The sequence below is a fragment of the Tyto alba genome, unplaced genomic scaffold, assembly GCF_018691265.1.
Source record: "Tyto alba isolate M040663 unplaced genomic scaffold, T.alba_DEE_v4.0 Super-Scaffold_3, whole genome shotgun sequence".
Taxonomy (NCBI): Eukaryota; Metazoa; Chordata; class Aves; order Strigiformes; family Tytonidae; genus Tyto; species Tyto alba.
Window position 1 is genome coordinate 7,092,918 of NW_024881304.1, and position 27,796 is coordinate 7,120,713.

The 27,796-nt window shown below is 38.0% G+C and overlaps 1 protein-coding gene across 6 annotated transcripts in view; it reads right to left on the reverse strand.

The window, feature by feature from the left end:
* The window catches only part of EEFSEC (eukaryotic elongation factor, selenocysteine-tRNA specific), a 134,292-nt gene that overhangs the window by 100,526 nt on the left and 5,970 nt on the right, over window positions 1-27,796 (reverse strand). Inside the window, exon 1 of one of the 6 annotated variants that reach the window (XM_032994916.2) lies at window positions 27,297-27,688. The exons of 1 other annotated variant lie outside the window; for it this stretch is intronic. In XM_032994916.2, coding sequence (XP_032850807.2) covers window positions 27,297-27,582 — 286 coding nt within the window. In that variant the 5' untranslated portion in view covers window positions 27,583-27,688. Of the gene's footprint in view, window positions 1-3,082; window positions 3,476-27,296; window positions 27,693-27,796 lie in introns of those variants that run through there. 4 more of the 6 variants (XM_042799551.1, XM_042799552.1, XM_042799553.1 and 1 more) reach the window with 4 other exon arrangements.

A 27,796-nucleotide genomic window follows, 5' to 3' on the forward strand; every position in this document is an offset into this window, starting at 1 on the left:
GTGGGCTATGGGCTATAATTTGATTTCACGCTTTACAGGGAAATGAAAGAGGACTTCCTTAAACATACTTTCTTTTTTAAAAATATGCTTTTTACCATGTTAGGATTTCCTCTGGTGCAGAAGAGAAAATAGGATTGTAGAAAATGTACCGTTCTCAAGTATCATTGCTACTCAGGGGCAAAGCTCTGTTTTAATGTGCACTTCCCATTCTAGGGAAGAGGAAATTCTTCAATTAATAAACCGGGTGGACTGAGGCGAGTTTTTAAGGTTTAATCAATTTCATCTGCACATAGGATAAAAAGACTGACTATTCTACCATTTTTGCCTCCCCTATTCCCCTTTCAAAAAAATAATAAAATCAATGTTTTATTTTAAATTCTTTGAGGTTAGTATCTCCTGTCTCAGGAAATATTGTCTATATCATGCAGTGAGTATGAAACTTCCCCCTTCCCAGTCCACCCCCCCCCCTTTTTTTTAGTTAAAAGTCTTTATCCAGAAACAACTAAATTATTCTCTGCTTTCATATACAGTAACACCTTGGGAGATGCTACAAGTCCCAGAGGATTTTACTAGGTACCTCAGAGGAGGCATTGTGATGAATAAGGAAGATGTTTTACATGATAGGAATTCTCCCAAAATTTAAACAGAAATAAGAGGTATGAGGGGGGAAAAGAGACATGCACACAACTGGAGCGCATGAATTACACATGAAGAAACCCTCTGTAATGCAATGCAAATCATGGATCAAAACTGATACCACAACTTTCGTTAGGAAACACTTTGAAAAGAACAGGAACTCACAGAGTTCAAGCATCCCACCGCTGTTTCTCAGGCATGCCATTCCTAAATATTTCAGCAGCTATACGCATAAACAGAGAGCTGTGCAGCTTCAAAATCTGGATAGATTGGAATATGTCCGATAGTGAGGGTCAGACTGGCAACCCACAAGACTTCTTTCTGAATGCATAGTAAATCTTCAAATTATATGCATTATATTTGATTTTTGATCAATAAAGCAACAGCTGGTTGCACAAATTCCCTTTAAATGAAAACCGGCTACTAAGGTCTTTCCTAAACCAAGAGCTACAAATAGAAATCAGGATGACCATAAGGGCATACCGCTAATTCCATTTTTTATATATCAAATAACCTGTCTTTTACAGTTATTTATTTGTCATCCTAAGTTTAACTCAAGCAGTAGGTGATGGAAAGAGATAATTGCTAATAAGGAATAAAGAGGTTCTTTTGCAAAAGACCTCACACAAGAATCTACCTGGAACATACTTTATAGTTCATCTCCCAGACGAAACAGTGTGCAACATCGTCCCAAATAAGATAAAGGCAATGAGGGTGTCTACCTTGCCTTTGTCAAGTCATCCAAGGACCTTACTTGAGTATGCTCTAACTGTGTGTCAGAAACAAGACTGTGTTCTTCAAAGGCAGGAAATTCCTATAATGATTAGAAGTATGTCAATAAGCTTGATTGGCCATGCTGAAGTAGCATGGACAAAGCTGATAAGGCCTCCATGAAGGTCATGCTAAGAAAGACGGAGGCATATCTTCCAATAATTTATTACTATATGTTGATCTAGCTGCTACAATACTGCACATGGGAATAAGCTTATATTAAACTGATGACTTATTGAGAAAAAACTCCAAACCAACCTTGAAGTGAAAACTCTCTCAAAAAAAGTGATCCTTTGCAAAACTCCACAGAATGTAAGGAGTCCTGTGTTGCCTTTATCCTCTTCAGGAGTGGTATACACTGGGTCATCCATGAAGCCCTAAATGATCCTGGCAAACATGATCTAGCTTAAAGGTGGCCCGCTTAGAGATGGCTAGCCCACCTTTAAGGGTTGAAACCGGATGACTGACAGAGGTTGCTTCCAACCTGAACTATTTTCTGAGGAGACAATGCTATAAGAGGGAAGACACTTTGAAAAACTGTAAGAGTGTAGAATGAGACTTGCCCATATGCGTTTTGTAGGCACACCTTGAGATCTTAAGCATAAATAATTATATGGGAAGGTAAGCATTGGGCAGAACAACTGTGCAGACAGATTATTTTGAAGTTCATTTCCTCCCCCTCTCCAAGTGTTTTATTTTTACTACAAAGTAAATAATACTTTGAATAAGCTTTCTCACTGCATTATTTTAGTTATAGGCTCTGAAACATGTGTAAACTCTGTCACACTTCTGAGTCAAGAGCTGCAGTGCAAGGGGAGCAGAGAAGCATTCCAGCCAACAACAGGCAAGCGCAGGAGGTCTGGGAGCTGAGGTAGAGTACTCTGAAAACATGAGAAAAAAAGGATACACTTGACCCTGTGACAGACAAAAATTTTGCATTGAGCTGTTGACTTGGCATCTCTCACGGTATTATTTTCCATTGACTCCCTGAGCTACTTACTTGAAGAACAGTAAGTGCTCACGCTGCTCAGCCAGAAGCAATGGTTAGAGAGAAGATATATTCTGATGTCTTTACTCTTCTTTGACTGTGGGACATCAAAAGAACCAGTCTAAGAAATGTCTGAACATTTCTGCAGTTTCCACCACCGTAGAAAAGAGACCATTCCAAAACATGGGAAGTACAAGAAGCCCTTGTTACAATCTGATTAAATTTACTGATAAAACGTACGTTAAAGTTACATTTAGTTTTGTAAAAAAATACACACAATAAAACAGAAACCTTCCTTCAAAGTCTCCCATGTAGAAATCACTCCCAAAGAGATTGCTATGAACCTTTTTAATTTAGGTAACAGAATAATTTCCTACACTTTTCCTCCCCTCTCCCCAATGCAAACAGAAGCACACCGAACCTTCTCTCAGCTTGCGCATAAGTGAGAGTCGCAGAAGTAACAGACACAGCTAAGGATACATGCTTCTACAGACAAGGAGAGGCTCAATTTCACTTTAAGCATACTCTTAGAAGCACAACAGTAGATTTTTCTTTTCCTTCACTTCCATTGTAAAGACAAAACATGCAAACCAAAAAGGCATTTCTACCCATGTAGTTTCAAGCCAGGGCAATCACACACTTCGTTATAGCATTAATCCACACAGCTATTTGTATATAGTCAGCTACCTAGAAGCAGTCATCAGTGAAGTGGAGCATACTGAAAAGGTATTCACTCTGGCACATCCTGGTGATGGAAGCCACAGTTCTGCAAGCTAGGATGTTCCTGCTCCCAGCTACACTTCCCCAACGCAATGCTTATTCAGGTCTCCCACTGCTCACGGAGGGTTTGATGAAAGGCAAAGTTGAAGCTCAGACCAGTCTAGTTCAACCCAGCAACACCAGACAGCTCTCCTCTGGATTAGTGAGGTGGCCCAGCAGACACAGGGCTCCAGGGAGGGCCAAGGGAGGCAGCAGGACCAAACAGACAGGAGCTGCAAAGAGAAGAAAAGGAAAGAGCAAAGCAAACCTCTGCTTCTAGAGACAGGATGCTGCTGCAGGCCAAACTGTTCATAAAAATAGCAGCCTGACAACTTTCAAAGAAACTTAAAAGCTGAAAAAATCATCAATGTATTGTCAGGAAGTGTTGGAAGAAACCTATTAAGTACACATGTATTTACACAAAATTAGTGCTATTACTTTAGAAAATTACAAAAAAGACAGAGTCATTATATTCTGTTCAATGCAAAATTGTTTTGTTTAGAAGCAGTCAAAAAAAGTAAAGTATTAGAGCATATATGTGATGTGATATTGAAATAAAATAATGCATTTAGATCTAATCACTTTCTGAAAAAGGAATCTGAAAGATAAATTAGCTTCAAAAAAAGGAAATGAGACAAATGCAGTTAAGCTCTTTACATACAACTTCATTTACAAAGAGAAATCCACATTAACAATGACAAAAGCACACACAGCTAAGCAAGAGAAGGGAAACAAAACACCTCTAAAAAAAGAACACAGTCAATTATATAAAAGGTAAATCACACAATCCCAAAATCACTGCTGCTAGATACATCTGACTTCAGACAAATGAAAACATAGATTTGATATTTACACAGTTAAGATTCTTAAAGCTACATCCAAGCTGGATGAAGTTTCACTGTTTATAAAACATTCATGTTTTTATCCTGTGTAAGAGGCATTAGGATGAAACTTAAAGCAAGGGATACTTCATTCCATCATTGACTTTCTTGCTTTGATCCTCTGAAACATTCACTTTAACTGTTTCCAAAGAAAAATTAGCAAACTATATGAGCAACTACTAGGGTCTGGCATTTCAATTCCTGTTCAAAATATTTCTGAAGAAAACCAGAAAATCACAACAAATGAGAATGCTCTCCCCTTATCGTCTATAGGAAAGTAAACAATCCTTGCCTTGTAACAAGAAATACCATATAATATATCACATGTGTAAAAATGGAGGTAAAGCACCATATAAGAGAAGACATCATCCTTCTATACGAAGCAAAGCCCTTTTCTGTAATATGACCTATTACTATATCTGAATTTCTATATTGACAAGGTACAAAATGGACAGAGATCAAGAGAGACCTCTACTTATTTTAAGGCTGAAAATATTAACTGTGTAGGGTTCAAAAAAGCCTATGTATCTTGAAAAAGCAACAATCATTCTGAGTAGACACAGATGAGAGCTACAAAAAAAGTTAGCATTTGCTGAATTACACAACACCATGGTATTTCAGCTGCATTAATTTCTTTCTTGGCTTGAAGTCGAAAGTGCATAAATTTTGAATTAGTTAGCAAACATTAACTTTTTAAAGTGTCATTCATATATATATGTATATGCAAATACAGATACCAGTAAAGCTGGAAAGTAAAATATTTAGGATACTGCACAAAACTAGAGTAAAAGTTACCTAATATTTTAGGCTGAACGTCATTATAGAGCTCATTATTCTTGGAGTACAATCCATGGCATATAGTAGGAAAAATGGTTATTTCATAGACTCGAAAGCAAAACAAAGCACAGCAGAAAACGACTGGGTTGTTACCATTTGGGTTGTAACTTTTTTTTTTGTGCTACATGCCTGTATTATACCTATCACAAAAAGGTTCAGCTCCATAATTTGGCATCCAGGCTAGAAAACATCTCAACACGAAAAAGTCATGTCAAACTTCTGGGTTCCCAAATTACATTAAAAAATGGCACCTATAATTCCACTGATTAGTATTAGACTCAAACTTAGAGGTTCGCTACACAGCACCCTGTTCTTTCTGTCTAGAGTTGTTGAGTTCATAAAACAAAGCTTCTGAAACAATGTTGCAATAAGTTGTACAGTAAATCAACACTATATGTTCATGATTCAGGAAAAAGAAAGATCCAAAATAAAAAACATGGGTACTTCTAAAACTCCACTTTGAACTCCTCAGATGATATTGTGCACTCAAGGTCCTAGTAAGTTTTCCTGTGGCCTGGTGAGTGATTAGTTCAAGTTTCAGACTTCTTATGTAGAGGTATTTTGCTTTGGTATCACACATGTGTTTTTGTACTGCTCTGAAGAATTAAGCATAATGTAATATCACACTTGGGCCTTACATAGTGACCATAAATGGTCCCTGAAGGTCCAATAATGGTCAGAAGAAATGAGATCTAAAAAAAAAAACAAAACAAAACACTTTTTTTATAGTCTTGACTCACGTAAGCTTTACATTTGCTCTCTACAAGATCTTCCACCAGGTTTCAAAGAACAAAAAGTAAATATATTTGCATATGATAATACTAAGTATGTGGCAAAAAATATTACAAGATATGACCGTTCTGCCCACTCCATCTCTCAAAAAGTACAGACAGACATAGTCTTTGACACTATTTCCAAGACCAGAAAGAGAAAATAGTGGCTAAACAGTACAAAAGCATCAAGCATCCAGAAGAACTGCCAAGGCACTGAACCTGCATGAACGAGGTTATGAGCCCATCCCCAGTTCTGCAAGACTTCCACACATCTGGAGTCTTCTGCTCTATCTCTAAACACTCAGTTCACGCCAGACAGACAGATTACTCCCAGAGTCAGCAGTATCTACAAAATGAAAACCCAGTTTCCATGTAAAGCTGAAAATAAGTTAATGTGATTCTACTCTTAAAGCATTTCAAACCCTAAGCTACCTTGTCTCTGACTTTGAAATAAAGCATCCAAAGGTCATGGACCCGACAACAAGGAGCTTGTTTTGCACTAAAATCCAGTACAGTTATGCTTTTTTACAACACTGCACGCAACACACTGTCTCAACAGAAGAGTTTTGGTAGGCTATGGGAAGATTCATGCACAGCTCTCATATGTTCCATCTGAGGATGCTGAACAAGATTTATTTTTAAATAAAAGAAATTAAGAGTTTACATTTTTCTTTTTCTTCCCTCCCCCTCACAAAAAAAAAAAAAAAAAAAACACAAACAAACAACAAAATACTAAGAGGAAAGAAAAAAAAAAGTGTGGCTTAATTTTCTCTTCACCCTCCACAATACTGAAATAACATCAGTCAGGGCTATAAACATCTGTAATTGCCAGGGGAATGTACAATACATTCAGAAACTCCAGGCCCACATATCCTGTAGCTCTGCACTTCACAAACAAAAGGTTGGGGAAAGAAAGAGGGGGTGGGGTACAGGGAATAAAGGCTTAAAGATTAAAGTCACAGGCAGAGACAGACGGCTCCGTTTTTTAATAACTGAAAACACGAGTTGTGCCTGAATGTGCTCATTGTTTTATGGCGGGGGGGAGAGTCTACGCATGCTGGACTGGCTGGCGACAGAACTGCCTTTGCATCAAAAATAAGATTTACAAAAAGGAAAGAAAGAAAAAAAAAAAAGACACTAAATTCATGCCCTAATTTCCCCTCTTGTAAAGGTTAATGATGCATTCAGGTAGAAATCAACAAATTATCTCACCTTGCCTTTATTAAATTGAGGAAAAATTCATGTCTAGAAGTACCACCTGATTATAACAACCTAACAGACATGACTGAAGAGATGTCTGAAGGCTTTACGCTGTGAAGGAATACAGACTACAAGGACAGTTATACATAGTAAACAGGCACATCTATGAAACAACTAGCTTATAAATCAATTTCTGATAGTTTATTTGCACAATAAAACCAGTGCTTTGAGGCTAAATTACGTGATCTAAGCAGATTTTTATACGGATTCAAGTAGTTTAGCTCTTATGAGGAAGTTCTTAAATCCATTTAAAAACTATCTGCTATACTTTTAGTGAATGAAAAGGTTCTCAAGTTGCATTCACTTCAGTCACTAAAAAAGTAGTTGTTAGCTTAAAATGTTGCACACAGTATTAAAAATTGAAAAGTCTTGTTTACATTTTAAAAACAATTTTTCTCTCAAAAATTTAATAGTACAAGGATGCTTATAGCTACTCAATATCCATGATTACATATGTATATTATTTTAAAACTCCATAATAAGCAATTTGTATAAGGACAATTTTTAATCTGGAGGGGGAAATACGTACAATGATTTATTCCAGTGAATGGATTTTTGTGGGTTAGATCCCACCAGTGCCCAGGAACCCATGTGAAGTTGAGTTCAGCCCCATTGCCAAGTTTCAATGGGCTACAGATAAACAGTCTAAACAAACATGTAAAAATAAAAAACATTAGATTATTCTTTCAGTTTTATTCTAATCTAGCCTAAGATGTTACTATAACAGGGCTCTTGTTTTACTGCATCTTTCTTTTTTAACTTACCTGCCAGCTTTGCTTTAAATATAGACAGAAAGGAGATAATTCAACAAGACAACAGGCTCTTTCATCTAAAACCATGAGACTCCCAGTCATAACTTCTTGGGGAAGCCTAAAATAAGGAGCAGGGAGGCACACAACAGGAGTCAATGAAATGTAGTCTCCTGCCCAAAGCAAGCATGCTGTGCAGGGAGGAATCAGTGGCCACAACACACTGCTCCTTGGCCAAAAATGTCAGATGTGGAATGCTCCAACTATCATCTCCTCTTTGTTGATGCAACACTTTTGCATCATCAGCCACTGGACGTCTTGTTGAGATGAAAAATATTGTGGAGAGTTACTGTCTGTTTAGCAAAGAAAAAAAAAGACAGAGTCCATGTCAGAAAGGGAGGGGAAAGTAAAAGCCGAAATATGAGCTCATAGGCCTGTTATGGAGGATAAAGGCAGGCTTTGTTTTACTTTATTCATACCAAGTCAGAACAAGAGACTCATCACTGTTTTGAGCAGAATTTGTTTTGTATGCAGTACTGCCAACTTTTTTTTCTTCATGTAACTAAACTACCCCTTTTTCTCAGAAATAGCTTGTTGATGCTCCAATCAAGTGTCTAAACCTAGATGAAACCCATGTAATAGCAGAGATTATCATTCTGCCCATGCTATAAATTTTGACACTTCACAAGCACATACTAAGGCATTCTTATGCAGTCAAGACAGACTTTGGTTATATGACTGATTCTGTCCTGAAGTTCCCACATGCACAAAGTAGTAAACTAAAATATATGAACACTTAAAAATTAATAACAATCACTTAGAGCACACATTGGATATATAGCCACACTGAGAGTTAGGCAACAGTTATTAAATTGGAGATACTTCTTTAGACAAGTAGTATTAATTCTTTTTTGACTTTCAAATGCAGAAGTCAGTTCAAGAATACAATGTGATGTTTAAAAAGTACAGTCTTTGGGAGATAAGAGGAAAAGCCCACTAGTAAAAAAGGTCTGTCCTCTGACAGTAACACTACCCACCAGTGCTGTCTCTAACAGAGCTCAGGGGCAATAGTAAAAGACAGCAATGGAAAGCACAGTCTTGATTCTAGTTTCTTGTTCTTAGGAAAAGGCGAGGAGGGTGGTAATTTACCGTGTACAACCAAATTGTACATGAAAGTTTAAAAACAGCCAATTAAAGCTAACATTATGGAATGGAACTGAGGGTCCGAGTGGAAAGCATTAGACACGCATTCCAGACAATGGCTCCAGAGTCCGCCAGCGAGGCGGATACGGTACAAAGTACAAAGGGTCAAGAAGTTCTTCTCAGAGAGAACCCCAGCTTTAACCGAGAGCCAAGAAGAGGAACGCAGTGCCCAGGCCACAGAACGAGATCAAGGCTGTAGAGCCAAGTAACACTTGGTCATCACCTGCATTGACAGCATGCCATGGATAGAGTTTGAAAAGTGTGTCAGTCAATGAAGGGCAAATCTCACTATGATTAAGAATCAAACTGAGAGGGAAACCATGAAACAAAGAAGAGACCCACTACAACTAACAGTAATAAACATGCCTATTTCAATTTAAATCTCCTACACATATCCCTCATACATCCAACTAGAGCTTTGCTTCTCTGTCAAGCAGTTCAATCTAAAAATGACTAAAAAAGCTACCAATATCTATTGGGAAGTTAGAAACGGAAGTCTACCTCAAATTACCAGGACTATAGTATATTTAGCCTTCAGAATCTTCTGTACTTTGGAGCATGGTGTACCCCAATTTTTATGCAAGTTTCACAACTCCTGTGACAGTAATGCAGAAAACTGTTGCACTGGTATTCCTACTGTAACATGTAAGCAGATGGAAAAATAAGGATAGAAGAACAATTGTATTACTCCTTGTATTGTGTAATTCAACATACAACTCCATCCATATGCAAACTGGGAAATTAACTCAACTTTACAAGACACAATTCCATGAGACTTCTAACACTAACACTGATTTCCAAACCTTCACCATCCCCAAAAGCCAACAAGAGTTCTAAACCTTACAAGAATAGCAGTGTTGGATCAAGGATGAAAAATATATCCATATAAAAAAAGGTGGTCCTCAAAAAAGACACCCTGAAAACAACCTGTTTTTATGCCAAGTTTTATTTCAAGCACCTGTGTTACTACACAGCTATAGCAGTACGGCACATGGAAAGAAAGAAATCTCTAAAACAGATCAGTCCCAAACAATTAAAGATGCCAGCTATGGGAAATATGATACTTTCATTCTCTGCACTGTGCACAGATAACCAGAGCCAAAGTAAACAAACATTTTGGAAGACAAATTTTTTCTGGACACAGTCTAGCCAGCAGTCAGTTGTCAGTTAACCTGACCCGTTGAGTATTAGGTGCTATGTTAACTTCTGAAGAGTCCAAACTTCAGAAGAATAGGCGAGTAGCTAAAGAGTTAATGTTGCCATTAAATTGTTCTTGCTAAGGTTTTAAGAGTTAATACTGCACCATCAAGGAAAGTTTTTAAATGTAAAACCACTGAAAACTTATAACTTGAAACCAAACTCAAAGCAGTGATCTGTTAGTTTATTGTCACTTCAACGGAGTTTTCAACATTCACAAAAGCTGTAACTTCTTTTGTTTTAAAAGACAAATTTGACTCACCACTCAAATTCCAAAAGAGAGATTTGTTTTGCACTCCGTTCTCTGGCCTTCAGTCTATGGCAGACATCAGACCCTGCCTAACAATTCAATATCAAATCATGACAATAACAAGCATTCTGCATAGCCCACCATTTCCACTAAGTCACATCACATTGTGCCAGAGAATCTTCTCTGCAGAAGCTGTTATGGAGCATATGGTACTATTTCATACTTCCTGCCAGACCAACAGAAGGGCTTTTGACAGTGTATTTATTTTTATTTAAATTTTTGCTGACTGGGATTGCACAAGATACACACCTCATTTCAGAGTAGTCCCAAGGGGTCAACAGTCATGTAAATCTCACATCCCAGTACTTCAGGACAAAACAAACTATATCATGCTGGATACGCTATCTAAATTGCCAATGTTACAAAGCACTCTAGATATTGCAGGTTGTATGGTATGTGTGCTTCACATTAATACATTCTCTATATAATTAATAAAAGTCCACTGTAACATAAAAGGTGATGCTCACTGTAAAGGAAGAAGACAGTGCAGACTTTAATTACTAAATAAAACTAGACGCAATACTTGCCAAGGTTAGAATTTATACTGTTTTAAGAGAGGATGGAATTCAATGATCTATAACCACACAGAGATAAGAGACAGTAGCAATGTTTGAGTAAATGTTTTCAACAGTACTAATAGGAGGGAATGTGAAAAAAATAAGGCATCACAATTTAAATTGATGACTTTTAAAAATTTGACAGCAGAATAAGCGTCATAAGATATTCAAAATTTCACTGGTAGAATATTAATTAAAAAAAAATTACTTAGAATGCTTTGAATTATTTACTTAATAGGAGATACTAATGTGAATGAAGTTTTGCAGCCAACTAAGGAGGAAGATATAGACCTGGTCTGAGTTTGTACTGTTTTGAACCTTAATCCTGCAAACTCCCTTACAGAGTTCATTCCTACAAAGCTGCATGGATGCAGACGGCCCAACTGGGCTCTGAATTGTTACTTCTACAAAGCCTTGTGCATGGCACTTCACAGATAAACACAAAACAAGGCTCCAGCTTTATAGAAAGCTCACGGGCTAAATTTAGACCAGCTTCTCCCTACAATAATGAAAACATTTTCATCTTGGACACAACCAGGTTCTTTTATTGCTTTAAGTTCTATAACTAGAAAAACATAGATCTTGAGGTGAACATACAGAAGCCATCAACATACAAACCCAGTCCTTTTATGTCTAAACGCCCTCATAATTAAAGAAAAAAGGTATTTGAAGAATCTCAAAAGGTGAAGATGTCCAACACAACCCTGCATAGTAATTCCATAGTACTGCTCAAATACTATATAAAACAAAACATGTTTGGATTATCATAGATATTTCAGAACAATTCAGATCAAGTCCTCCAGCATTTTCTCTAGGATGAATGAGCAATTGAATAAAATACAAATGTTGACTCAGAGGTACAGGCATTTAACAAGCAGTAGTCGCAGTTTGTGTAAACTAAGTTTGAGAGCAGTAACATCTGTTGGTTAAGTAAAATATTACTCAAGTACCAAACCTTCATCAAGACCAGAGCTGTGCTTCTGTGACCAAGAAGGGTCATCAGAAGAAAAAGTACAACAGGTCTCCCCAGCTCTGCAACCCATACTCACCCTCCCATGTTTCATTTGATAATTAAGAACCACTTCTCTCTGAAATATAAATCTAAATTTTCAAGCTAAAACAGAGGCTGACATCCCCAGGGAAGTGGGAAGAAAGCCTACAGAAAACAAAGTCTGCTCAGAATAGACATCGCTCTGCCAAGCTCATGTGACTAGCTCTCAGGAATGCTGGCACTGCTCAAGCTATTCAATGGAAATACACAAACAGACTAAGAATCCTAAATAAACATGAAAATAATATGGAGTGCAAAGCAGTAATGCTTCTACTCCAAAGTATGCCATACCTGTAAATTTGTATTTCACTGTTTAAAAATGGAACAACATAACCAGCACATTTCAAGAGATCACTAGTTGCAGCAAAAATTCAAAGAGCAGCAGCTACTGGCACTGAGCCAGCACTATCCAGCTTGGATGGGATTCTAGAAATGAAGTGCCCCGAAGCCCAGCAAAATCATCTCTGACCTCCAGGATACAATTTCTCAGGTGACTAAGAGAAGAAATTCCTAAGCAACAATACAAAACAGTATCAAAAGTACAAGAAGAATATATAAAGATTACACACTTCCCTGTTCACAGAAACACATTCTTAGATGCTTTTGCCTTGTTATGCTTTTTTTTTTTTTATATTCTTAACTATTATCTTTTACATTTTGTTAGGTCTTGTTTCCCATATCTTGTAGACTCAGAGAGAACAATAGATTCTAAATTAAATTTTCTGACAGTAAGAACTAGTATTACAGAACAAGAGATGGAAAAATCAGAATGAGAATGTAATTTCAAATGAATTTAAGTAAATATGCTTCATTTATTATCTAGCTACTTCAGTCTTCACAAACGATGGAGACCACTGCTGTTGAAGAGCCATATAATAATAACAGAAGAGAAATATAAAAGAACTTTATTAAGTATATCTTTACCGACAATTTATTATACACTTAAATTAAATTTTGTTAGAATAGTTTCTTAAAGTACTTCCAATAAATTATTTTTTATTAATTATGTTTAAAATGTCACAGTTAATCTGCTTTTGAAGAAAAAATTACCCAGCCATTTTGTAAAAATATAAATTGAAATTAAGTGTATGAAGAGGAAGAAAGGTAAGTAATGTAGATACCAAAAATGAGAGTCTTCAATGACTTCTCTACATGGAAGTGGGAAAAAAAAAAAAAAAAAAAAAAAACCAAAAACCAAAAAACCACATAAATGGCTATTTAATTTTTCTCCTCCCTTAATAAAGCAATACTAGCATCCATTTACATGATTGTTACCTCCAGAGTGTCCTGTTAAACAAGGTACCCATTGAGGGTGGGGGGAAGAAGACACAAGAGACCAGATGTGGAAAAAAAAGAAAAAAATGTGCTCATTTGTAGTCACCATGTTTTAAACATAAATAATGTTCTCTGTCACTCAGAAAAATAAGTTATGTATACAATGAGAAGATTTGCCTCTCTCAAAGGACTAGATTCTATTGGCCCAAAGAAAATTAAATCACATCTCAGAGTACAGAAGTTTAAGGAAGGGCTTTACCAGCAAAACGGAAGCTTTGAAGTTTTCAGTACCAAGAGTTAGCAGCAACAACCCATTACTTCTGCAGCAGCACCAGGCAGGCAAAGAAGCCCATTTAATTTCAGTCCTGTTAATAAACTAGAACTCAAGCTTGCATACTGCTAAATCTGGAAGTAAACCAAATACATAATTTTTTAAAATGTAAACAAAAGCCATCTAGCAAATAGAAATGAAGCAAAGGTGAGTTATCAGCAACCCTACTCCCCCTGCCACAACCCATTCTACCTCACAGTCCACCAGTGCCCATCTAAACTTAATCCTTCTCCAGTCACGACAGAAAAAAAGGGCAGCTTTTAACAGTATTTATATCCTTTTTTCTTCTCCCTCTTACTCATACAGAGAAGGACAACATGTAAGTATAAAGAAATTGCTCTTCAATCCCATTTCCCACTGCACTGTCCCTCCTCTTTTACTTTTCCCCTTACTCCCTCTTAAGAACAGGCAAAAAGATCTTTTCATTCATTTGTAGAACTGCCAGTTTATGAACAAGGAGAAAAATCCATTCCAACTACTAGCTTCAAGATCAGACTGCTACACTGCTTACTCCCCTGCACCTGAAAGGGGTGTATCACGAACCGCTGATGACCAGCAGACAAGGGCAAACCCTGGAGATGGACTACAGAAAATTCTAATTTCTGAAAGTTCTAAGGGGGGGCAGGATGGACCACCCTTGTATTTTCCACTTTTCTTCAAAAAAATCAGGTCAGATTATCATTAAAAACAATGCCAAGGCTATAAAAACCTCTCTACTGCTTTCTTGCATGTTCTTACATGGCAAAAATAATAATCTGCTGAAATTGCTAGGCATCAGCCAAATTCAATAAACCAACACTATCTCCAACTGTAAATGCATCACTAAGATAAACGAATGCATAATTGAAGAGTACTAATCACTCCTAATGAAACGCTGAAATCCCCAAGAAAGAATACAGCCTTGGTAATTAAAGCTCAATTTTTTCAGTTGCTCAGAGCTAACAGAAGTAGAAAGAGAGATTACAACTCAGGCATTTAAAATATTTTGCAGTGATCATTACCACTTAGCAGCAAACCATATTCTCCAGAATATATTTAGTTTTGGAAAATTAGCTTGATGGGCTCTTTTACTGACCTACTACAAAGTCATGTTTGCTAGTGCCTCAGCATCCTGTATTTCAATCATTACTGTTAACCTCATGACTCTGATTCTTATGACAAGTTCTCATAAATGTATTGTTTCAGCTGAGCTGATCTTGGCTGCTTTTATTGCATCTATACTGTATCATGCTTATGACCCCTAAATGAATATTTATTTTTTTAGGGAACATCAGACCCCATTTTAGCATCCTCTTAGTAGAAACACATTTCTCATTCACAGAATTTATTTATTCCACTTCCAAACAAACAGTGTGTAAATGGGAGCTTACACAGATTGGAACAAAAGTACAAATTTTTCACAGAGAGCATAACAGCTTCCAAATAGAATATCATCCCCAAAATGCATGTATTTTGATTATTTCAACCTAGTGTCCTGAAAATACTCAGCGTCCAATAAAAACAGTAAATACAGGTGGCACCTGAGATGCTACGAAGCTGTTAGCTCTCCAAAGCAAAGTGAAAATGCCACTGAAATATCATACGCTACTAAAATGAATATTAGACAGCTTAACCTCAAACATTCTTGTAACTATTTTGCTCCAACTGTTCTTGTATGAGCCCACAAGTTACTGCAAAAAGGTTTAAAACAGCATGCATAAGCCTTGAAAGGATACCATTGACTAATTTAAATTTCACATTAGTCAATTCTGGTTTTACCTAGGATTGACTCAATTATATGCAAGAACACACACACACACAGAAAAAATTCCATAAACCTGGTATCACTTTACAAGTGGTCTACAGTATTCCTAGCTACAGCCTACCATTTTATTAATGGGACAAAAATAAAGATCTCTAAAAATTCAAAGGGAAAAGAAACGAGTCAAGTAACTAAAATAACTTTTAACCACTGCATCAATTTGACTACATTGCTAAAAAAAACAGTGTTCTTTTAAAATAAGTTAAGGACTTCTGTTTCTTGATGCAGGGTAGGTAAAGAAATTCATAGTAGGACTTGCATTTAAAAAAACCCCAAAAGTTAAATTTATCTTCATATTTTATTTGTTTGGCTTTAAATTACAACAAAGAAAACACTGAGCCCCACAAAAGCAGTGCTGGCTATTACTAATCAACTGTTTCATACAGTAAATAAAGCTTCAAAACAACAAAGAACACACATTTAAGGACACAATGACAAAACACCCAAACACCCACCCACGTACAATTTGTTAGTGAATACAGTTCAGTAATGAAAGCAAATCAGGAGATGAACCTTCTGTAAAGACCAGATTTTCAGCCACTGGTTTGGGGGTTTTTTGTTTGTTTTCGGTTTGGTGGTTTGTGGGGTTTTTTTGGTTGGTGGTTTTTTTTTTTTTTTTTTTTTTTTTTTTTAATTTAGCTTCAGTTCAAAACTCTTTCCTTCCCTAATCAAAAGAGTATTTTCTCCATGCAAAGTGTGGTACAGTTCAATTTAATCAAATATGATTTCGGTGTATATATATATATATATATATATATATATATATATATATATATGTACGTACTGCCCCTAGATGCACTATACAACACCACAGACAAGAGAAACTCTTCCCACAAGAGATCCAGTTAAATAGCAATTTTGGACAGAGAAAGCTAGCTTTACTGGATATCATAACACACAACAGAGAGAGTAAAGGGAGAGCTCCATTACAAACACATGGGTAAACATCACCAGCCACCACAATTGTATCACAGCACTTGAAATAATGTGAGGATCTCAGTTGTTAGTCAGGTGAAAAGTCTACTCAGGGAAAGAAACGCACATTGGTCCCTACCACGGGATGAAAACCTACCACACAGCAAGCAAACTGAAAGAACAAAACTATTTCCTTAACTTCCTTAAGGATGCCCAACTAGTGACTTTTGAATGTTTAGCAATACTGTTATGCCATACACAAGGATAAATATTATCAACAGTTATCTCAAGTTTATTTATTATTGGTTTTATTTATATGTACATAAACACACATGTACAATTTTGGCGTAAAACCTTGCTTTTCAGACTTTAAGGAATTTTTAAAATGAGGCATATTATCATATTATTTGACATTATACTATTGCCAGGCAGCAGCAGAAGTTTCAATGTTATACACTCAAGCTGGTCCCTTCATGGACCTTCATGGCTGGTGAATAGCACTGTTGACACTTGGGATTTACTTTTTTTTGTTGTACTCTTCAACACTCTAAATGGAATACTCATTGTCTCACTGAGATCAGGGAAGGATTCTGATGACGAGTGTTTAAGAATCACAACGTTTTGGGGTTCCATTAGCCTTTAAATGGAGCCTAGACACAAAATTAAGTACCACTTGAACCATTTCCCTTATTCTCTGATGAATTGCCTCTTGGTCAGTTACTCTGACAACTTCAAAGGATACTTCATACACAAGAGTACAAACTCCAAAAATTTTGGACTTAAAGCACAGTACATGATTTTTTCATAAATCTTCAAAGAAATTAGGGGAGAATATGGCTCCAAAGTTGCATACATACAGAACTGCACAACAAAGTCATCTAACACAAAAAACTTACCTGAGTTTTTCTATTACACAGCAACTCTGATGCACATGTATATTCCAAGTTTGCAGGATCAAGTAAGCTGCCTCTATAAAACTGTGTGTAATTTTTTTTCATATCCACATTCAGACACATGTTCAGTTCTTCCACAACCAGCACTACCCATACTGGTGCAATCCTCCAAGATGCTGAACACCTTCAATAAACACTGAAGTGTGAGGGTTAACAGTAACACTTGCTGATCAATCCTAAGCCCTTTGCAATCGGGGGGGAGACAAGCCCAGCGCTATTTCATGGCTGCACTAGGGTAGGAGCTTACCCTTGAAACTGATCATTCACAGAAACCGACCTCATGACACGTTTACTACTTTTTTTTCTCCCCAATTCCAACAGATGACCAAAACACAAGAACTGCTACCGCTTCCCCGATTGAGGGGTAGCAGTCATCCAACAGTGGGTGACAGCCAAACGAGAGCAGCACAAACCCCAGAGAGGACTGAGGCATGCCACTATGGCTTTACATACATACCCTAAGCCACACTTTAAATCATTTCACATACTAGAATGTCAGCGTGGATAACCACTGCCAGAACACGACACAGAATCCCCCGAAGTCAACCACAGGTTCAGGTAATCATGACCTCCCTTTTTACAACATAAATGCATAATTTCCGCACCACTCTTTGATGAGGGGACCACAGACTTAAAAAGAGGAAACAATTACAGTCATTAGAATTTCACCCAAGCATGAGATTTAATCTCAGGCCATGGTCTTGCCAATGGCTGTGGGGGTCTCAATGGAGACAAAATTGCTCTGTGGGAGAAAAAAATGCCTCGATGATGACATTAGTCAGCAAGAGAGACTGAGCTTTGTCTTCCATCCAACAGCACGGTCAAATACAAGGAAACCATTTTCCCTCCCCCTCTTCTTATCCTAAAAAAGACGACTACAATAATTTTGTTTCTTTCTCTGAAATGCAGTTTTTGCATGCTTTGGAAACTTTCTCCTCCAAAGCAATACTGCTGGAAGGGAAGTCTTCAGTATTAAAAAAGTACATTTAAACATGAATAAACATCAGTGACAAAAGACATTTCCCCTTGCCTATCCTGGTTAATATAATTGGATAGTTCCATCAACAATTTTGAAACATTTCTATAGCTTTTCCTTACCCAATAGGTTCTCAAATATCATTTCAATTTTTACATACACAAGTCACCTCTAAAATATGCTCACCTGCTCTACAATACATTTAATGGAAATAAAACACAGGTGAAACTTTGCCAAACAAATTGAGGCAAAGTTCCACAATTAAAAAAATAGTGCCTGAGATCTGAGAGTACCAACTACTCTTATATGCCAACTATACATTTCATCCCAAATAAGACACAGAATAAAGGAAAACTTTGGCACAGAAGGCAAGAAAGTGCTAGAGGGGATTAGATTAAATTCACTTTTCTAGCACTGCAGAAAAAGCAGATCTGCAGCAGACAAAACAACCATCATGATCCTTCTACGGCATGAAGTAAAAGAAAATAAGTAGTTTTTGAATAAAATCATAAACACCCAAATAAATCATCTACTTCTCTGGAACCTGGAGTAAGAGGCCTGCATTCTTACTGAGGTCAACTTCTATAAATATCAATATTCAATCTTTGATTTTTACTCCCCCTTATCATCCTTCACCCCCATGATTTTCCTGAATACAACTTATTCATTTTTGTTTAAGCTATCCTCTCTATTCCATTTCCTTTTTTTCCACTATTCACCAACTCATTCTGCTGCTACATTCAACATATATATATATATTTATTTGTTTGCCTGGCCACAACCACCCCTAGTGCTGGTAACGCTGATAATTACAATCTAATGTAGAATTAATCAGCTTAAGTTTGAAACACAGATCATAATTCAAATTGGAAGCCAACACTAACCATTTCATGTTCACTTGAAGAGATTAGATAGGCTGTGCAAGAACATTTTGGTAGACTAACTGATAAGGAGATGGGAAATAAGAATTATTGGTATTTACTTAGCCTGCAATGCTTTTTGGAAGCAAACAGTTTAAAAGGAAGCACTTCAGAATGGCTATTTAATCTGAATTTTACAGATAGCACAGAGAATATTTTCTCACAGAACGCACGATATCTGTGCAATCATAGCTATCGTATGAGCTGTTCAAGTCTTTCTTTGCTGGAGCTCTCACTCAATTTTGCTCTGTTATGAGCTGTGACCCACAGAACACAAAGCATTCAAGAATCCAGCTGGAAATTACCACCACAGAACATCCGACCTTGCTCTTCATCTTGCCAGCCAAACCTTAGGGTTCCCACTGAGAAAACAACTAGCTGCTACATAGAGAAGTAACTTTTTATTCTACTACTTAACGGACTTTAACAATTACAATGTGCGGGTTTGGTTTGCTCATTTAGCTAGAAGATGTATCGCATGTCTGCTTTACAATTTTAACCTAGATTTTTCCATCTGCATTTTGTTTTTCTAAGGGTTTTGATAAACAGTATTTTACAGTAGTTATCCAAGAAAATACATTATTACTTCTAGTACAAATAAAAAAAAGAGAAACATATCAATGAAACTAAGTTCATGGCTCCATCAAGCTAAACCAGCTATTAGAAGTAGGTTCTATATATAAGCAACGTATCATTCAACTTATATCTAACATCTACTAATTGACAACGACTTCTAAATCAAGCTGTAGAACAAATACAGTGGAACCTTATTAAGCCAGTTTGTTGATTAGTAGACCACTGAATTGCTAAACTGGAATATTTAGCAAGCAAACATATCCATCATCAGTAAAAAATACTATTTCAAAAAATGTGCTTTGAATTTATTTTGACAAGGGTAATTTTAACAATAAACATCCTTCATATTTTACAGTAAGTTGTTCTAGATTGTATGAAGGTATTTATAAGACGTTGCTACATTAGCTGATATTTAAAAACATCTAAGAATGGATTAATAAAGCTTGATCACGCTCCCAAACATCTTACAAAATAATTTCAAGAAAGGAGAAACATGAAGAAGTAAAATGAAAGGGCATGTGGTTATTTGATGAATGCTTGCACACAGTATGATGGAACAAAGAAATTCTGTTTTTAAATCAATAGGAAGAATGATCAAACAGACTCAGTCAGCACCATTACAGCCCTTGGTTATGTTTTCCTGAGAAGCTGTCAAGTTTTTGTGTCAAATAATGAAGTGTGAATTAGCACAATTTTGTTGTACACAAGCAAGTATGCACACAACCACTCAAAAGCTTTGTAGAAAAATTGTCCTATATTAGCAAGGGATAATTTAACATTCAAACAAGGTTCAATAAAGCCACTCCTGTTTGCAGTCTACATTTAAGATTGAAAATTCAATCATAAATCACATCTTCCAAACAAGATATGCACAATTATTTTTTTTAACCAAACACAGGAAATAGAATCCTGTCAGAAATGTACCAACAAGTAGAAGAGAATATGATTATTCACTAACTTCTGAGATAAGAAGACAGTGCCTCTCTCGCTCCTTTTAAACTTTTCAACCCATAAAAGGAAAAGAAGACTCTTCCTGCTTTGCTCTCTAATACTACTGAAGAGTTGATGCATAGTTTAGAAGCTTGCTGAACCTGTGTGACTTGAACAGGGAAATCAGCTTCAAGTCAAAAAAGCAGAAGAGGTCTTAGGATAGAAATCATAGTAGCCAAGTAGACTAGTCTCACTCTCACAGCAATCAAAAAACATTAATACACACAGAAATGAAAAGTGATGCATAATAATTGAAATGGTTCTAACTTTCCACTTATGATACCGACAGACAAAAATTCCACATGAAGATCGCTATTTTAAAGTGCCTTAGTACACACACACAAAAGTTTCATTCTACGCAATCTCACACAACAAACCCTATATAGCACAAAAGTGGTTCAAAACAGATTTAGTACAACTACCTTGCTTTTGCTCAGTTATTGATGACATTGGGAAATGGGGAAAGAAATAGAATAATTGTGTGCACTTAATTTCAAAATACCCACATCACCAATCGCTTTACAGGTTAAACTTTCCATAAATGTAAAATAAAAGCCCAGCTCTATGTGGATGAAGAGTCATACTGCTCACGTGCAACTTCAGTGAAAACCAGTTGTTTTGTCTCACCTGCATTACTTGCATATCATGTAATGTGTAAGACAACACCCCATATGTTTTTATTGCTTAAGGTATAAAAAGCACTATCCAAACTGTAGATTAAATAAGACTAACCTTCCTTAAAACACAGAGAATATTTTCTTTAGGAATAGGAAAATTAAGCCACAGTTGTGTTCTGAATCTTCTACTTCATTTTGTTTCGATTCAATGTAAGGTCACGCCATCCATACTGACCTGTTACCCTATGTACTTATCATTAAGATCCTACATTGTAAGCAAATACTGCCCTCTTGTGCACTGTAATATCCAGTAGACAAAGTTGCACTTTGGGGGCTGGGGAGAGAGGGGATTTTGGAGCAGCAGTGTTTTTATACCAGATGCCTCTCTTCTTTACACATAGTTCCTTAATTTAAAAAGTGGCTTTCACTTTAAAATGTCAATAAAAATACTCCTTTAATTCATCCAACAAGTATCATACAGCAGCTAAATTACTTAAAGTTAATTTAAAAATACATTGTTTCAATTTCAAGAGAAAACTGTTTTCAGGTACAGAAATAAAGCTTATTCACTTGCATTTTTAATACAAGGCAGTGTCAGCAAGTAACAAGCACCATAAACCCAAGTCAATAGGGTTTGGAACACACACACATTAGTGCTAGCTGAACTCTCTTGACCCATGAGTACTTCAGCATAACTCAACTGTATTCATCAACTAACTACATAAAGGCTTATGAATATGAATTATATGAGTTCTATTTTGTATTTTTTCACCAGAGCAAGGTTCATTATTATATTACTCTCACTTCAAGCCAGTTGCTAAAGTCCTCAAGACTTCAGTGACTTCTCTCTAACCAGAATGGTATCCATTGAACAACACAAGGCACTCTTACCTCCAAAGAACATGTTTCCTTTCAACATACACACTCAACAGCAAGAGGCCTCCACATAAACTTAAGTCATCCATATATACACTCTATAGCTATAAAACTCTACTTGTTCAGTCGCCTGGAATGGAAAATGCAAGAGCTGTCATATCTTCACAAAGGTGTCAACAAGCAAAAGTTGACACTGACAGAAGTGTATTTTCAAAACAGTAATGCAAAGGTAACCCTGAGTTTACAAATCCTCTTAAAAGCTTACAACAAACTCAGCAAAACAACTAATCTGTGATAAAAATACTTTTTTGTGCGTGCTGTGTTAATCTTACAAATAATCTGCATCTGACTGAATTTGAATGCTGGTAGCAAGACCACATTTCCCTTGATCTCCCAAGACTGTTTTCATTGTACTCATTTGCATCAGCAAGACATGCTTTTGCTATGCTCATTTCCCCCTCCCCAAGCTCTTGTGTAAGTTCAAAAGTCTTGGCCCCTCCGATGTATCAGGTATGAATTAATACCCTTCCTTAACAGAACACAGCAGCAAAGTGGAAACAGACACTTGCAAGGCAGTTTTCTTTGAAAGGAACTGCAGGGACAAATGGTGACAATGAAGCTCTAGTTATAAAGGAAAAAGGTCAAAGGTTCAGACAGGCATAAGGATTACAAAACTACAAGTTTGTCAGAATTTCCACCCTCCCAGGTTTAGACAACCAGGGTCAAGCAGTAGCTTTCCAATTAAAATCCTATAAGGCTACCCTGTCCTTTGAACTTCATAGGGGAAAAAAAGACAACTTCCTTTTTTAGAAGCTCTTTCGAGGACCCATCTCAAAATCCAACAGATAAAGGGCATCTGACAACAGCTCACCTAAAACAACCACTGAAGTACCCCTTCCCTGACTGCGTGGGGGGGAAGCAAGGATGAGGTAATCATGTTCTTCTGTATTAGTGTGCTGACCCTTTGTAGGGCATGAAATTAACCATCAGCAAGTAAAAAAATCTGCTACTGGTTAAACTACTTTGCTACGCAAAGTGGTCTTAAAATGAAATATGGGGATTGAATTTCTTCTGGCAGATTAACTCTTCTAACCTCTCTGCAGGCATCCCTTACTGCTGAACTCATTGGAGAAACCATTCCAGACCCTACTGGATGCAGAGGTCTGCAACAAACTACTGTAAAAGCAACTCTTGTTTTACTTTGACATTAACATCAGCTTTGTAGGAGATCAGAGAGCTGAAATTTAACAAAAGAACGGAAGCTTAAAAAGATCCCATAGGACCGTGACAGAAACTACCCCAGCTCAGTGTGAAATGTTAACAAAATACCACTCAATCTCTACAGCAATAAAAGAAAGCAGTAATGGTAAAAATAGCATTATTGCATTTTGCAGTCATTCCTTCAGTGCACAAAGCAAGTGTAAGGCTGATGCAAGTGCTTCTTATTGCTTGTGACAAACTGAAGAATTGACCCTCAAAATTCAGTTATTCGGGTTTGTTTTCTCTGTTTAGTAAGTCAACTACAAACAGCTATAAATACAGTATTTGTTGCATTGCTCAATACTTGATAGATAGACAAGATCCTGCTAGAGCACAGGAGAAGTCTTGAAATTACTGTAAAATAAAGAGTTCTGTTCTTGCTGTCCGTAAGGATAAGGCAAAAAGAAATACATGACACAGTCCAAGCCATACAGCTATCCACAATAGGTTAATACCTTCCTGCCACATCAGACACACAGGAGTCCGCTGTTGAAGAATAAACCAGTATGGTTTGAACACAAGTGAAAGCCATGATGCAGTAAACCAAGTGCCTATCATTTATTCCATTCCAACCTTGACTATCACCTTCCAGCTAAAACTTTAAGAAAGCATCTTGGGTGGAACTGTCTGCAACATTTCCAATTCCCAGCATGCAGGTTAAAAAAAAAATAATCTTTTGATTTAACATTTGATATGTTCTGTTTTCAAGGACAAGCTTTGCAAGAAAAATGTAGCCACACAGAATGAAATATGACTTCCATTTTCCATTCCATTTGGTTACTGCTCAAATATTCTGCATTCATTTAATCTTACGGTATTGTCTCTAAATAAGCGTCTTGTGAATGACTGTGAGAAGTATTTGCAAGGTCAAGTACCACCTGACATAGCATGACAAAAATGCAATACTAGACTCAGCTGTGAAAGAATCCACCTCAAGAATTACCTGGATACAGAAATACGTTAAAGAATGGTAACTAGTATCACTTAATCCGTAGGCAGATTTATCAACTTTCTACAGTAAAGGAATTAACCCTTAGAGCACTTTGGGAGCACAGAAAAAAATGCCAGTTAGAAAGGATGGAATTGGTCTAGAAGATAGCCTGGGACACCACTGATGAAAATGGTACCCTGGAAGAGAAGAGCTGAGATGATAACAAAAGACTACTGGCTTCCCTTGTGAAGGGAAGGAGCTCCTCAGAAGCAATCCCTCCAACTAACCGCCTCATGGGAGACCCAACTGAATAACGCTGGTGCTACCAGCCACAGCAGACAGTGTTTCCATAAGATCAGGTCACTCAAGGGGGAGCCAACTAATTTACACCATCTTCAGTGAAAAGGAGAACTTCAAACAATAAGAGCACGCAATAACATATTTTCACACCTGTAGCTTCTACTGCAAAAGCTGCATGCACATGACTGACATACACAATAAGGCTGCTGCAGAGCCCCCTGTTGTCATCCCACCCATGAAGCTCCCACTCCCACAGCCCTTCTGTAGGTCAACTCACATCTACAGCTATCACAGGACTTAATTTCAGAAAAGCAATACTTTAAAAGGGTATGAGAAATCTGAGGTGCAGAATAAACACAGGAAGATTATGTACTTTTCTACATATAAGGTTTTTGAATAAAAGTCTGCAGTAACACAGAAATCACAGATTCCATTAGAAAGAAAAAAGTAGCAGCATTTCTGGTTGCAAGGAAAATGCTTGAAATGGTGAACCCTGAACACTCATGATTAGGAAGCAGATGAAAACAATCTAAACTTTTAAAGTATCATTATATGGGAGGCCTGGCTTTCCATTTCTGAAGAGCTGGAAGAGTTGGCAATACTAACACCTAAACACTGAAGGATGCATTCTGTTACACAAGATATGCTATACTTCAGTTTGAGTTTCACCAAACCATACTAAAACTGTAAGCACCTAAATAGTCCCACAGGCACAGATCAGGTTTCATCATCAAGGTTTCATCTTCTAAACCTGGTAGTTAAAAAAAAAAAAAAAAAAAAAAAAGAAAAAAGCACCCACTATCAAGATACATGTATCCTATCAAGCAGAAAACTAGAAATTCTAACTCATTAAGTATTAACCCAATACTGCATTTTCCCTACAACTCTTCCTTAATACATAGTATTGCAGGAAGTCCCACTAATCAAATGTTCTCACTAAGAAACACAGCCTGGTATAACTAGAACTAAGCGAGTCTGATGTGCTTCTGTGTCTGAATTGCTACCTGTAAAGATTTATTTTTGCTGGGAAGAAAACTCTATCATGTCACCTAGTCTAGTCCACTGTCCCCATCTCTTCTTCTCCCAGCTTGGCCTGTCACTAAGGAAATCTGAGTAACTGAGCCAATGTGGATAGCTGTGACTAAACGCTTTGAAGTTGTTCATAATAATGACAGGAAGCAACAAGAAGTCTATGTATTAAACAACCACTCCAGAGAAGTGTTAAAGTGATAAAAAATTAAGTTTTTCCATCTCCTCTTCATGAGGAAATTTACCCCACTCAGATTAGTTGTTTCTAGCAGAAAGGAATGTCTAACTCTAAGTCACTCCAATACCTCCAAGAGAAGTTACCACTTGCCAAAGTAAACTTTGTTCTTTAGAAAACAATCAGGTGCTTACAATTAATTAAGAATGACAGCTGATTGTAAAGTATAAAATAAGACTAAAAGACCACAGGTTTCTGGAATTCAGCACACAGCCACTCCATCCTTGCAGCTGTAGAGCACATATTAATGGTACAGAGCACTACTGCTGGTGAAATTGATAAATAAGTAAATGTTTATTATCTTGTCCAAAATAAATACAAACAATACAGTGCAGTTACTGCTAACACCATTTATGAATAATACATCTGTTCAAGAGAGGGTTAATTCATACATCATGAAAAGTAGCTTGGTCTGAACCTCAGTCTAGCTGAGAAGAAACATACACTGCGTTACAGAACTACCACCTAGTTGATACTAACAAGACACTAGCAGAGGAAATCTACAGGAACTGAACTTTCAGACTTCCCTATAGCTGCAGTTTATCAACCTGTAACTACTTCAAACAGCCTGCAGCTGCAACTCCATTATGTCCTTAGTCAAGCACCAACCACCTCTTAAGCTCTTTACACAAGAGATGGAAGGGGGACATATTATTTCTCATAGAGGAAGGTGAACTAATTTTTTAAAAAATATAATGCAAACCAAGTTAACCTTCTGATATCATCTACAAAGACTAAAATGAAAGGTTACTATAATCCACAAAGTTATTTCTAAACATAAGATTATCATGTCAGAATTCCCCAGTCTCTCCAAGGCAAAAGTTTGGTGACATGAACACTTCCAGCAAGTACACCACAGCTCTCGACCTCAGAGAACATCAAACTCTGACAGTTTTAAGAAGCAAGAAGAGAGCCATTAATATTACCCTTGAACGCCACAAGCAAGGTCTCCGTAGACAATAAGGAATACCTTTTTTTCAGGTAAGCCTAAGAAAACCGAGCAGGCCTGACTGTCCAGAGAGCACCCAAAGAAGTCACACTTACAAATCGCTTTCCTACGAGTACCGGTGCTTTATTGGAGGGGCAATTACGACGTCGTGTCTGTTAACAGAGTCATGAGGCCCGTGAAACACTCGACACCCCACCCACGCCTTCCGCTTCGTGGGCACGGGCAGGCAGCCAGAGACCCCGCGGCCCCGACTCGCACCCGACCTCCCGGCACAGCGAGGCTCGGGCGGGCAGGATCGGCCCTGCTCGCCTCACCGCGGGCGGCCGGGACCCTGCCGAGGGCTGGGACCCCTGGGCGGGCAGGGGCGGCCGCCCCCGCTGCCCCCCTTACCGCCGATGATGGTGCGGATGAGGGAGGCGTGCCCCGGGCAGTCGACCAGCGTGAACTGGAGCTCGCCGGGCCCCGGGCCCAGCTGCGGCGGCAGGGCGGTGCGCAGGCAGGAGAAGCCCAGGTCCAGCGTGATGCCCCGCGCCCGGCTCTGCGGCGCCCGGTCGAAGGCGGCGGTGGAGCCAGTGGTGCTCAGCGCCCGCGCCAGCGCCGTCTTCCCGCTGTCGATGTGGCCCAGGACGCCCACGTTCACGTTGAGGACGCGGGGGGCGGCGGACCCGGCGGCCATGACGGCGCTGCACCCCCGGCCGGTCCGTCCCAACAGCGCCCCTGCGGCAACGCGGGCCCCGCCGCCGCCGTTCCGTTCCGCGCCGCTCCGTTCCGTTCCGCTCGCGGCCGCCTCAGCCCCGGGCGGCGGGAAAGGCCGTCCCCGCCCCGCCGGGGGCACGGCGCGGGGAACGCGGCCCCCCCACGCGAAAACGGGCTGAAACAGGGTGACCCAG